At 29.2% G+C, this 15,077-nt stretch overlaps 1 protein-coding gene across 3 annotated transcripts in view; it reads left to right on the forward strand.

Annotated features, from left to right (window-relative positions):
- The window catches only part of LOC108568224 (diacylglycerol kinase eta), a 62,397-nt gene that overhangs the window by 39,180 nt on the left and 8,140 nt on the right, over positions 1 to 15,077 (forward strand). For 2 of the 3 annotated variants that reach the window (XM_017929184.1, XM_017929185.1), the window contains 3 exons: positions 4,260 to 4,402; positions 11,254 to 11,449; positions 11,834 to 11,925. In XM_017929184.1, the coding sequence (XP_017784673.1) occupies positions 4,260 to 4,402; positions 11,254 to 11,449; positions 11,834 to 11,925 (431 nt within the window). Of the gene's footprint in view, positions 1 to 4,259; positions 4,403 to 4,884; positions 4,908 to 11,253; positions 11,450 to 11,833; positions 11,926 to 15,077 lie in introns of those variants that run through there. The other variant, XM_017929186.1, reaches the window with a different exon arrangement.

Below are 15,077 nucleotides of genomic sequence, written 5' to 3' on the forward strand. Positions count from 1 at the left end.
CACAAAATTGTTTTTCCAGATATTTGTCCTAGAAATTATGTTATCCTTGGTTGAAGCTTTCCCCAGTCATGATTGCACTGTCCTTGAATGTTATTACATGTTATTTACATTTAATGTATTACAATATATTCTTACAAAATTGCAAAGTAGAATGCTTTTAATGGAAGTGATTTAGATTGTCATACAATTTTGAATAAATCATATTTTCGAAATAAAAGTGAAAATGTTCAATATTGTAAATTGGAACCCCATTTGGTACGTGGGGTGGAGTTTACATTCGCGCACTTATAAAATTAAATGCCAAGTACAGCCTCGACATGAAGGGGTGTACACTGGTTTGACATGGTTATTAAATATATTTATAACCTTCTATGTAACCTTTTTTTGTATTTTTTCTACATTTTCCTGCAGATATCCGATTCAAAAATTGCTATATCATCAGCGAATGTTGCAATCATAGTATTCTTAGGAAAATCTGCCGCGAATAGAAGGTAAAACACGGGTCCTAAAATACTTCCTTGTGGCATCCCAGATTCTATTGGTGTATTCGTCTTCAATTTCTATCTTAAACATTTTCCAGATATGATATTATTATTTTAAAATAATTATATGGCAAGTTCTTCTTAAGTTTGTTTTGTAGACCGAGATGATATACTTTGTCAAATGTTTGCGATATGTCCAAAAAGATCGAGCAGTATATTTTTCTTTCTAGGTTTTGGTATATGTGTTTTGGTGTTTACTATTCAATTTACTTCGGCAGGTTTTCCTTATTATATTTTTTTGCAACTTTCCATTAGAAAGTAGCCTCTACGTAGTAGTATTGGGTAATCAATACAACTCCTTTCAATAAATGTTCTTTCTATAGTTTTCGTCAATAACCTGGCTTCTTCTTTGACTTTGATGTAATTTCCGTTGGACATGGACATTTTAAATGGAAAAGATCAAGTTCCTTATCTTCTTCCGTTGAGACTTGCACTGCAAAAATACTATGATACTATGAAAAATACTATTTTTTTTTTCAAAAAAAGAAAGAAGTTTTATTAAAAAAAAACGGTCAACTTACATACAAAGTGATATTACTTTTGAAAATATTAGTCTCAGGTACATTTTTTGTACTTGATTTATCATTCATATAATAATTGTCTATATGGAGTTATTATTTCATGTAACATTTATCTCTAAGCAATAACATTTCTTCCTAAATTAAAATCATTTTCTCTTAAAAAAATAAACTGTTTCCTCCAAACTCTATTTAAGGTCCTTAGAAAGAAGTTCAATAAAATTCCTAATGTTTAGCGCAGATAATAACTTCATTAAATTAAAGTTTCTAAATTTCAGCATTATATTTGCTAATCATTATCAATATATTAATTCTAACGTGAAAGTATCTAGTTGATATTGTGTATTAATTAATTATGGTAAATATAAAACCGAAGTTTGTATGTAAATAGTTAATATTATCTAAGAGTAATGTGGTATACTGAACTTATTTTTATTTTGCTAAATTAAAATTTAGTGAAACTATAATGAATCCGGACTGATCGAAGCTGTAATATTGCTGTATTTTTATTTGTTTTATTATAGACTGTAAACTGTTTGCTACACGTTATTGAATTTCATATTTAATAAAGATATGATAATGTTACAGCGAAGGAAAGTACTTTCAACTAATATTCTAAAAATTAAATGAGGATTTCTTTTAAAATATTTTAACTTATCATTTATGCGAGAACAAAGTTTGCAGCGCTGCAGGGAGTAAAATTTGCTTTGTATACTTTTTCTAAGTCTTCCCAATAATAATACTTTGCAAAGACAACTAATTTGAAACTTTGATCAGCGACCTCTGTAATTTGTCAAATGCGATCTTGCAACAACGAAGATTAGTCTGTTTCCCATTTAGTTTGGTCCTATTTGCGGCGTAAATGGATTCACATCTAGTATGCCCGGTCTTATGCATAGATCAGAGAAAACCTTGAACTGGGTATAATTTGCATTCGACGTAATATAAACAGAAAAACATTTGTGACATTTGCGAAGTCATGAAATCTAATAAGATCATCCTATATCGCGGTTGCTTAATTAACATTATTAATAATACGAGCTTGTATTACCGAGTATTATTATATATTATTATTATGTGTATATATTAAATTTATACACTAAATCCAAGAGTTTATGTCTTATGGTATAACTGTCAGGCTATTTAATAATTATATATATATTTTTTAATAAAGTGACTATCTCAACTTCGACTGACTGATGTAAAATTCATATAACTTTGTATTGTATTTTTGTTTAGATTTTCTTTTTTTAGATCAAAGTATAGTTTATTAGAATTTTTCTTATATGTGAAAAATAATATCATTTAAATAACCTCCTGTCGTGGCCGACCAATTTATTGTCATCTATTGTATAACTAATATGTATATTTGTTAGGGCCATGACTTTCCTCTTAATTATTACAAATCATATTTAACGTATCCATCAAATATACAATCGGATACTTGTACGTGATTATTTAGAATAACTTGTGGAATATTCGTATAGTTGCGCCTGCTGCAACCCCTAAATATTTGGGTAGAATCATAAAGAAACGATTGTATTTTCCACAAGGTCAAACCCTTACCTCCCACGTAGCCCCTTTTTAAAATGAACACATTTTTATATTATATAATTTAGTCTTAGCTAAGGGGCGAACTGAGAAGTCAGTCTTACTTGGGAGAGTCCAAAGAAGGGCACTTACTTCATAAATACTAACTTAAGAAGAGAATGTAACTCTTAGTTAATAATACCTGAGATGAACTATTGTTTAGTTGATTTCTCAATAAAACTCCGATGTATACAATAAATTTAATTAAGAATATTGCATTTAATATTTATAAACCCCTCTAAGACTCCGCAACGACATAACTATGAGATAATCCACGGTGTTCAAGGATTTCTTAATCCCGGGACACGACACTCCATTTTCACGTAATGACCCTTTGTAATGCATTTCTGTCTCCAAATTATATTACGAATATTTTATTTTTTTGTGGTTTATTTTGGTATCTCCACAAAAAGAAGCCAGGTGCTGTTAAATCGTCTTAGCGATGTTTTGTCGAAAAGCAGACACAAATGGATCATCGTTGACACTCAAAGCTTCTTCAATGCGAACAGTACGATGAACATTTCATCGTTGATACATACATACTGTAACAATACATCATTGGGAAATATAATAAATTTCTATAATTTTGACCAGTTCTTGCACTAAGTATGTGCCATTATAAAATTTCTTAAAATTCATAATCTACAACAAAAAAACGGATGTTTATTCTTATCCTTCTTATCAACTATGCAGTAGAAAAATATAATACTATAAAGGAAAGCTTTGCATCAATTCAAACAATAATAGTTTGAATATATGTGCTATCATTTTCATGGGTATTTTTTGTAAATTTCTTGGTTCTTACAAAAAAATATACAGTTTTGGTTAGTAATTTCTTCATTCTACATCTACCGCTATATAAATTGATTAAAGAGACTTAATTAAGAAAATATTTGCAGGTTATGTTAATAAATTATTTTAAATTTTATAAGATTTGCTTAACTTTGAACAACATCGATAAAAAAAAGGATTATAGCAAATATAAACATAAACTATAATAGTTTAATAAGTTGTTAGTAATAAATAAATGAAGCTTTCATATTTGGTATACATTTATAATATGTAGAGGCAGATTTGCAAATTTATACCGACGCCTAGGTAATTTGACGTGTTAGGTAAACTACACCATATATAACCACGATAGATTGCTTAGATGTAAAGTTGACTGATGCAATAACATGTCTGACAGATCACCTCGAAGACGGAGTTTGTAAGTAGTTATTGTCGTTTTGTAATAAAATAAATAAATAATTAGTTGCAAAACTTCTTGTCCTAAGAAAATATTTTCTTTGTCTTTTTATTTAATAATTAATAAAACAAATACATGATTTTGTAAAGAAGCAAAAACTACCTTTATTTAAATTGTAATTGTAAATATTTTTCATTCTCTTTTTTTAAATAAATGTTGTCATTTTCTTCTTCTTTTCCTTTCTCCGGAATACATTTAGCTCGCGTCTCTTGATACCATTTTGCCAGAATCGTGTTACACTTTACACGGTAAAGTTTACAGATTGAATACACTTTAAAAGAGATCTTTGTAAAAGTAAGATTCCTTTTTAATTATAAACTATTTCAATTATTTTTAAATTATGTTTGTCTGTTGTTATAGGTGCTAACACCGTTTAGATCTCTTGTGCTTTGCGCCGAGTCGCGTCGTGAGATGGAAGACTGGCTCAGCGCTCTCACGGCAGCAGCTCAAAAACGCTTCCATGAACCGGATCAACCTGATTGTCTTTCAGGCTACCATCACTGGTAAGTAAAATTTCTCATCTTAAGACAATACTATTAAATGGATGATATATAGAAGCGAGTAATATAACTGAAAATGTAAAGATCTCTAATTTCCTATGAGAAATGATCCAAACTATGTACTATCCAATAATAATAAAATTATAAAAATTGTTATAGCTACTGCGAGAGCGGTAAATCAATCTTCATCGCTATTCAATTTTCTACGACCTTTCATATTGATTGAACCCAATTTAACTCCACTTACCTCCTACAGTATTTTCAGTATCTCCGGCACTCAAATTAAAACCATTTAGCACTTAACATTCAAGGAAATTTAGTTAAATTTCCACTAGTGCACTGTGTTTACGCGTGAGAAAGTGTTTATCTTTCTTGAGACTCATGAAATGGAAATATAATATTTATAAAAATGCGGAAGACATGTTAGCTTAAGCCACCACATAAAAGCTATCACTTTTGGGGCTTTGGCTGTCCAACTTACGAGCTTTTATACACAAGAGAAAATATGGTGCGTAGAAAAAATGTATATAACGTGAAATAAAAATGCAAGACCTGTCGTCTACGAAACTTTAAGCTTGCAGAAGCTTCAACAGTTATTCTGCGAAATTCGCCTTGGAAGAAAAATAATAATTACGTTTTTTTTTAAAGAAAGAACTATTTTAATTAAAAAATTGTTGGAGAAATCCAATGTGCCGAGTTGCACAATATTCCAATGTGATAGCAAATATTTGAATTATTAATTTGAATTCCCGGGCATAAACTCTCTTTCATTTTTCTACTGCGCTACAATTTCAATTAGATTTTCTCATTAAAATGTATGTTTACTTAATTTAATTTCAAAGGCAAGCGCGTCGTTACAAATAAAATAAAGGAGCACTCTTTAACACATTTTGTAAGCTTTTGTATATATTTTATTTCATTTAAAAATAATAATATTTTAACAAGTTTCTGAGCAGCAGGACAGTTTTTATATGGGGAAAATAACAACAAAAAAGGAATTATGCAAAATTTCGTTGAAATATAGTTCTATAGTCCTATGTAAATGTACATTAGATGCCAAATACATACTATATATTTATGAAAAAAGAATAATTGTGGAAATGACTTAACACTAAATATGTCAAGGAGGTCAAACCATTTCGAATTTTGGTGTAAAATTTCTCTATGAAAGCATTATAACATTACTTTTCGGTATTTACTTCTCAAATTATTTTCTACTTTCCAAGTAATCCAGCTTACCTTCTTAGTTCGGTTGAAAAATTGTAAATATTTATTCTTTTAAAATCAATAGTCATTAATGCACATGCATCATTAAAAACAAATCATGACAAGTATTTATACTGTTGGTACCAATTTTAGTTGAATGATACAGTACAAAGAAATGTATCAAAAAATATTGGGTGTTTTTTGTTAGATGGCTTTAGTGAGTCAAATCTCACTATGTATACTTTGCATCTTGTTATTCTATACTGCGACTGAAAGGCGACACAACGCTTTAAAAAAAGTTCTTTGGCATTTTTGTGTTTAGTGAATCTAGTTGTGTGTTAGAGCGTTCCAAAATGAAGGTAAAACAAGAGAAAATTTATTCTTCAATACCACTGCGAATAAGGAGAAAAGCGAAGCAGGCGGCCAAAAAAATATGTGTTGTTTATGGACCCAATACAGTATCGAGTACAACAGCAAAGCGTTGGTTCTAATGCTTCCGTTCTGGACATTTGGATGTCGAAGATGAGACACGCTCTGGTAGGTCAATCTTCGAAAATGTTGATAAAATCATGGAAATCGTCGAGTCGGACCAGCATGCGAGCACTTATTCCATTGCCCAGGAACTGAAAATTAGTCAGAAAACCGTTAAGAACCATTTGCATATGGCTGATCTCATGTCTGGTCTCGATGTTCAAAACAAAACGCCCAGAACTTTTTACTTCACTCAATATTAAGTCAGTCAAAATAAAAAAAATAAAAAAATAATAAGTACAGGTACTTTATGAAACATACAACAAATATGTCGGAAGTATCAGATTTGACATAAGCAAAATGACATATTATGAACGAGAACATGTAAATATTTTTGAAACGTTATTCAATAACGTCCAATTATAACTTTCTATTACTAGAAGTGTATATTAACCATTCTTCAATTATTATTGGGCTATTCGAGAATCTCCAAATTTAGTTTATGTACTTACAGTATAATTTTACTTGAAAAATATTTGAAAGTATGGAAATAGCGACACATGCTTTTGAAGACAAAGTATATGCTATTAATACAGAAACAATTCTCACTCTGAAAGCTGATTTTAGCTGCTACTATACAAATAGAGCCATATCTTTGCAAAAGGTGATACAAATTTTCGAGAAAAGAATAGCATCACAAAAAATCTTCATTATTACTATCGTATTAATGGAACACCCTTTCCTATAAGCTACCTGATAATTTCGTGAAAAAATATATAAAAAAAATGTAACAATAATAATAACTAAAAAAAACTTATTTTAAAAATTAAATTTATAATATTCGCTCGTTGGTAAAAATACACTAAAAGAACCAAAATGTAATTCTTCAGAATTATACTATACAATTTAAAATGATGAAAACTAATGTAAATCAGAAAACTAATAGACGCGTTGAATGAAAATATAAAAAGTAATTTAATGGTGTAATGGTAAAATATCAAAGTATTCAGGATTAATTGAAAATGTTTAACAATTGGGCCACTAGTTTTTGGGTTTACAAAAGGACGAGTGGAAAATTTTCCGATCTGTAAAATCAATGCAACTACTCTGAATCGAATAAATGCCATTTCCCACATAGCTCTTGCTTTTATTTCGAATTCATTGCCTGCTTGCATTGGTATATAAAATATACAATGTACACAGAAAATGCAATCAATGGATCTGGATGTACGTTAATGGATAAAATATTTTCATTTACTGATTTTTTGCATTCATTATTTCATATTGATTCTTTTAACAATCATATTTTGGTGATACTCGTATATATGTTTATTTTTAGTAATCATGGCTAGTTACAATACAATATGATACATAGGATATAAAGGTTTCTTACAGTATAATGAGTCCGAGGATCGAGGGCCAACACAGAGAATACACACGAGATAATACAGAGAAACTTGCATGTTATTAACACACAAGAGTAGCGGAAGTGCGGGCGGGTAGTAGTAGTATTTCAGTTTATTTATTTGGATTGAGATATATTACAATGTTAATTATTTAAAGGTGCATGCCCCTGTAAGCCTTAGCTGTTTTGGTATTAAAATGCGGGCGGGTACAGATATGTGGCCGCTTATATAACCTAACCAGGTAGCCCTTATCAGTCCTTCCCGGAATACCAGCTACGGGCTGGAGTGGGGTGCACCATACTGGGCTTGTAAGTGACGTCATATAAGCTGCTGGAGTGAGCACCACAATATTATTTCCACTGAAAGTAAATATTTTTTTATAATGGTAACAAATGGATTCAAAAAATTTCTTAACTTTTATTTCTACTTATATTTTTTTTTGCCAATTCTATTTTTTTAGTTATATTTTTTCAAGATAGAAATGTAACCAGTATTGCAAAAGTACCTGACGTAAGAAATTGATATACTCTATAATGCAGCACTATTTCTGAAAATACTTGGAGTTTAAATGGAACGGAAATCGAAGAAATCTGATAGAATATTCAAGACGAACGTAACTGTGCATCAGTGATATCTATTAAATAAAAGCATTTGCAGAGATTTCTGTATAAGATTAAACGTATATAAAAGTGGAATATTAAAGATGATATAAATTAGTTTATATTCCAAGTATAAATAATAACGAAGTAATACAACAATATTTAAAAAAAAATAAACGCAAAATTATTGATTTCCTTTCGAAATAACGGTGTCAAATCAAATGCAATTGATGTTCAAGTATATTTATCAATGTAAACTATTGAGTGCTATTTTAAGAATAGATCTAGAATTAACATAAAATCTTTATGCGGAATTTTATGTATGTAAAAACCTCATTTTATCATAAATTATCTTATTTCATCTGTCAGCCTGCAAACTTGCTATTGAGAGATTATATAATCTAATAATTAATTGAACGTTAGGAAAATCTAACCTGTAAATCCATGCCACTGCACACCTATTATGATGCGTGGCATAATCAATACATAATAAACTTATAATTATAATGGTACTCTTACACGATTTAACTTTCCAACGCTAAAAGTTTTTATATTTATAAGTTATTCGTTATTATGAGCACGAGTTTTTAATAAAGAATGCGATTTCTCTACATACATATCTACAAAGTATGATGAAAAATAAGCAATGAATCAGAAGTTCCAAATATAACTATTCGTAGAACACATTACGCCATAAATCTTTATTGTTTTTTTTACTATGTTGTAGTATAATAGTTTTTAATTACAGCTATTCATATTTCTAGCGTTACAAACAAAACAATCAATCAATCAGTCAAAAAATCCAATACAAATTCACCCATCCCAATATAACATTTATTACTACAAAATACAACTTCAGTAAAACCTTTTTTGTGCGGTGATAGGGACCGCATAAAAAAAATCGCACAAAAAAAATATTCTAACTTTTCATAAATTCTTATATATTACAAATAACTTTTTATAATGTATTACAGAAACTTTTTTTATGCGGTGCATAGGGATCGCATAAAAAAATCGCACATAGAAAATACGGCAAAGATTTACGAAATACATGAGAAAACAAAATAAAAAAATTAAATTACAAGTGGAAACGTTTTAAAAAATATTTAATTTTTCATTGTACATATGTATACATTTTCAACATGCAGATACATAATTCACTGCTACTCCTGTTAATCCAAAACGAGCATCTTCTTGTGATGAATTGGTTCAATCGAGTAACAGAATCATTTGAGCAGGCACATACATATGCACACTGATAGAAAACATTATAATGGTGCCAATGTCGTTCGAATTGGTTGGATTTCATTAACCGCATAAATAAAATTATATAAAATAGGACCGCCCAAAAACAGGTTCTACTGTATTCATATAGCATCTAAACTATATATTAATAATTACCAAAATGTACAGATATGATTAATTTTTGTGTAGGATTATTTTTTCATATTTAGTACGGAGAATAAAGCTGCTTACTTTTCCACTGAATTCATACAAAACTATATGGTAGAGAAGTCTTCTTTAATAATTCCAAACTATATAGAACATCACGAAACGACTACATTGAAGTTGTATGCAATTAAATATTTAATCCGCTTAAAAAATAAATATAATTTATAAATACATAAATATATTTGTCAAACAAATGTCTAGAATTTAAAATAATTTGAATGTAAATTATTATATACTAATTTAGGCAAAATGTAATGGCTTTATATAATTTCTTCATTTTCATTCTGTATTTTTTTTAATAAACATGTTGAATATTAAATAAAAAAAATATTAAAGGTATGTTCATATTATATATACGGATTTAAAGTTGAAATATATATTGCTACTACGCTCTGGTATGCAATGCAATTTTAATGTTCGTTTTATGAAATAAATATAATCTGAAATCATTGCATGTATTATATATTTTACAATTGAAAATGAGAACGCAGATACAAAGCATATAAAAAATAATTTGAAAGTGAGTTAATGGTAATTTTAGTAAGTTTTTTTATTTATAATCATACAATCAATGTAGCTTGATTTCTTGATAAATTGATTCACGTTTGCCAATATTTTGAAATTAATTCAAACGCAAATATCTCGGTGTATAAAAGAATTGACTTATACCACTTTAAAAAATAACGGCTCATTTATTAATATTGTTTCAATTAATTTAGTACCAGTTTGTTTACCTGCGTAAATTATAAAACTCACCACTGCATATTCTATACAGTTATACGTTTCTTGTAGTCGTACTATTTATTGTGTTTTGCATAGAACCCATCTAGATGGTTGCCTAGAACAACCGTCGCCAACCTTTTTAAGCTCACGGATCACTAAACTCAAATTCGAATCTCGAATAAAAACAAACATTAGAAATATATTCAAATTACTCTGCGGACCACCGGTTGGCGACCGCAGTGATTCTCAAAGTAGGGGTTGCGAAAAATATTTGGGAGTCCTTTACAAATTTTAAGTGCAAAAGGGGGTCGCGGACCGAAACGTTTGGAAATATTGGTCTATAAATGCATGTTATAATTTCTCAACGAAATAAATATTGTTTTGAGTATAATTTATCGAAAATATAATAACCACATTATTTAGACTTATTTGCAAAAATCAATGTTTGAAACAAAGCTCCAAGAAAAAAATTACACAATTGTTCAAGATATAACAATTCTTTTAGGTTTCTAAGTTAAATTAAATTTGTTTGAATCTTCATTGTTACGTAAAAATTTTCAGTACATTTCTAATCTACAATTTTTGGATGAAAGTAATATATCCATTTTTGCAGCCATTTCCAAGTTTATATAGTTGGCTTCAGTCATGTAAATTATATCTTAAACAAACAAAAACTAAGTCGGCTGTGGAATTTCGAGGAGATTTAAGGTTGAAACTTACTAATTTTGATCAAAATATTACAAATCTTGCTAAGAATCATAAAGTCTCACTGATTGTCAGTCAGATAAAAGTTTTAAAATTGTTATTATATACATATAAAACCAGGAGGTTTTGAAATTCTGTAGTGGGTCGACAATCAAACACAATTGGCTACCCCTGATTTATATATAGTTTTTTAATGATTACATACATATCTACCTACTAGATCAATGGATTGATTATTTTTCTATTTGAGTATATGTAGCTGTATTATATATTTTTTAAAATTTAATTTCAGGTACGCCACTTCTCATGCAAGACCGACATATTGTAATGTATGTCGAGATGCTCTCAGCGGAGTCACAAGTCACGGCCTAAGTTGTGAAGTTTGTAAGTGCAAAGTACACAAAAGATGTGCTGCAAAGGCCATCAACAATTGCAAATGGACGACACTTGCTTCAGTTGGAAAAGATATTATCGAAGACAGCGACGGGGTAAGCATATAATATATGTGTGATATTTTGTGGAGTGCTGAGATACTCAATTTCAGTTGGATTTGATATGAACTTGAAATCACCGTTTTGCACGAAACTCGTAATTACTCGTGCGTTGTGTGCTAGACAGTAAAATTTCCCTCGTTTACTAATTAAATAAAACTTCTTAAAGTTTGCTAAATTAATTAAATGGGTAATTATGGTAATTAAATAATCTCAAATGTTAAATGTATTCAATGGTTAATGGCTATTGAATTATCAAATTATAATTAGAATTGGGGATTCGATAGTAATTGTGAACTGAGAATAAATCTTTAGAGATTTAATCCCATTGACATAATTTAGTAATAGCAGTTGCATTAAAGATTATCCTTGATATTACAGAACATAACAATGCCGCACCAATGGATGGAAGGGAATCTTCCTGTTTCTGCCAAATGTGCCGTATGCGATAAAAATTGCGGCTCAGTGCTCAGGTGAGTCTAAACATCGACCTTACTCGTTACATTTAGCACAATGCTTTTGCCGCTTGTATAAGTGTGTGTGCCCTATTTCTACTACTACATAAAAATATTGCGGACTTTTACACTTTACACGTTCTTAAAAATGAATTGAAATATTAAAGTAGTAGAAATATTGTATACAATCTTTTCTTTTAATTTGCAAAAAGTTAAACATTGCATTATAATTTATTAAGTCTAAATTTGAATAGTCTTATAGTTGTTTATGTAAAATTATTTTTAATTGTTTAAAAAAGAAACAGATTTTTTGTTTCAGTCTAAATAAAAGTCGTATCGTTTTTTTAAAAAATAATCTATTTGCCAATTAAACTATACAAATAGACATAAACGACTTAAACACAAAACTCATTATAGGTCTTACTGTATACGTTGGTATACAACATTCTAGCGTTGCGAAATATGTCTTAATTTTACTTCACTTAACTACGGGCACTATGTTACAAATGGGTAGAGTTATTTCTTCATTTTAAGTTTAATGATATTCCGTACAGTTATATAAAGAAAATTGTGGAACACGTTATGTATTTACCAAGAACTAATCTTAAATAAAGTATCGTCATCCGATAAAACTCAATTAACTCTTGAGACTATGAAATTCGCGACATTATATTTTTAAATATAATTTAACAATAATCTTAAATCTCCACTTTCTGATATATTTTATTGATTTCTTGTTTTTTTGTAATACATTTTAACATGACTAAATCCTGACTCAACCGAGCAAGAACTAGGAATAGCCAATTGTTATAATGATTCGTTGATATTTGTTAATCTAAAGTATTTATACGAGTGTCTTTGCAAAATGCAATTGTTTTAAAATTGATTTTAGATTCCAAATTTTCTTTTAGTTCACATTTATTCGAGAAATCAATATCGGCTGTACCGCAAATGTAACATTGATTTCTTCTTTTTTCCTTGCAATTTTGTTTGAATATTATTAAATAATGAAAATCTGTAAATAAATTATATTCTTTTTTCATTCAATCAATTATATTATCATAGGTTTATCAATTTCCTAAAGGAATTATATTGTAGAATGAAATATTTCAATGAGAATCTGTAAACAATTGTCTTTCAACAATCAACGAACTTCTGCAAGAAGAAGGAAAAGATGGTCTATGCATATCTATATTACATTTATACGTACTAAAACTAATATTGGTTTAATATGTTTACAAAATAAATTAAAACGGAAAATATCTTCATAGACATCATCATTTTATTGGTCGTTTTCAAAATTCCATCCACATGGACCCCTAGGAATCCCTGGTCTATAATCTAGATCTATTCTAGTAAGAATAATTATTGATTATTACGAACTATAATTGCTTACATAAATTATATACATATAGATTATATAGTTCATTGACTTAATTCTTGAATATAACTTTTGTTGTATATCATAAATACATGAAGTTATAATAAAGTAAAAACTTGTACAAATAAAGAACCTCAAACTTCTCAAAGTTTATATCGATTAGAAGTTGGATGCTTTCGATGTTCACCGTTGTTTACCTTTGTGTTGCAACTTTGCAAGAACGCTTTTAATTACTCACCGCCTAAATCAAATCTGAACCCTCATCCGCACATCCAGGATGCCGCAAGAGATTCAAGTTTATAATTAATTTATATATTCAGGGCCACCGTACTCATTTTGTACGTCCCGAATATAAAAAATAAATAAACATCGCGTAATTTAGCTTAAATTATTTTTTAAATGTTATTAATTTAACTTACACATTATAAATTAATTAATTATTGATTATTAGATGATTACATTTAAATAACATTAATTGAACGTCCGCATTTAATTATAAATATAATAGAGATGTTTTCAATTATAAATACACCGAAATGAAACGAATGTTATTTCTATTTGTATTTACTATGTCGAAACATTAATTTCATTCAGTGCTTGCGCCTGAATTGTTTATTCATCAGTAATGATGTAGAGAATGTGTTGCAGAATGTGCCTGTAAATTGGCTTATGCGAATTTCAATCGCGGCGGCAATGGAGCGTAGTAGCGTGGTGGCTCTATTGAATATCTGTCAAGCGGATGAAGTTATTGGAATTTAACTATAGATTGTCAATGTAACCCGTCCATTCCTATTCGGGCATTCAAACTGAAAGATTCTACGTGAAATCCGCTCATCCGGGATTGGCATGAAATTAAAAGAGTCGAAGGTATTTTCAAGTTTCACCGTGTAATTGCATTTCCAATTGGCTCAGACTCTCCATTATTCAAACTAAAGTTGACCCCTGTAATCGATAAAACATATTTAGGCCGAACCTTTGTTTGTTCGAAACGATGGAAATAAAATGGGAATGTATTCTTTTTTTGCGACATTGGGTCACTGAAAACACGGAACATGAAACCCAACAAAAGTGCCAACTTTTATCGCTAAAGAGTTTTTAATGTTGTTAGATAAAAAACGTGTATAAAAATATTTGTGCATTATAAAATGTATTCAATTTCTTAACTGTATTTAACAAAATATATTTTCTCCTAATTAATATCACTGTATAAAATAATTAAATTGAAACCTTTTTTTATTTCGACTCCTTTTTCCTACTTTTCAATCGATCCTTATTTTTTATATTGTAATGGACAAATATCGCATAATCAAGTTGCTGTTAGTATAGACCAGTAATTCCCAAAATGTGATACGCATAACCCCAGGGGTACAAGAAGAGTTTGATATAGTGAAAATATTTCAATTAATAATAACAAAAAATTATGAAAAATAAAGATGTAATTAGAAATTTTGCGAATTTAAAATCTTTTTTTTCTTTCCATGTTGAAAGAACAAATTAGATAGCCCTCAAGTCAGAAGAATATATTTACTTATTAAGAATGGTTATTTTTCTTTCATATATTTTATAATTTTTATTAAAGCTCCATTTTAAGACAAACTACAATCAATACAAAGATAAACCAAACTTAATTATTTAAATCAATCTTGAAAAGTAATTTTAAAAGGTAATATGTACATTTTTATTGTATACTAAACAGCAGCTTTGCTTATAAAATAAACATTAAGACGGTGACCACGGTACATTTACACCCGGATAAGCGGCCGTTCACTGTAATAGACAAAAGCAATAA

The sequence above is a fragment of the Nicrophorus vespilloides genome, unplaced genomic scaffold, assembly GCF_001412225.1.
Source record: "Nicrophorus vespilloides isolate i.1.1-1 unplaced genomic scaffold, Nicve_v1.0, whole genome shotgun sequence".
Classification (NCBI taxonomy): Eukaryota; Metazoa; Arthropoda; class Insecta; order Coleoptera; family Silphidae; genus Nicrophorus; species Nicrophorus vespilloides.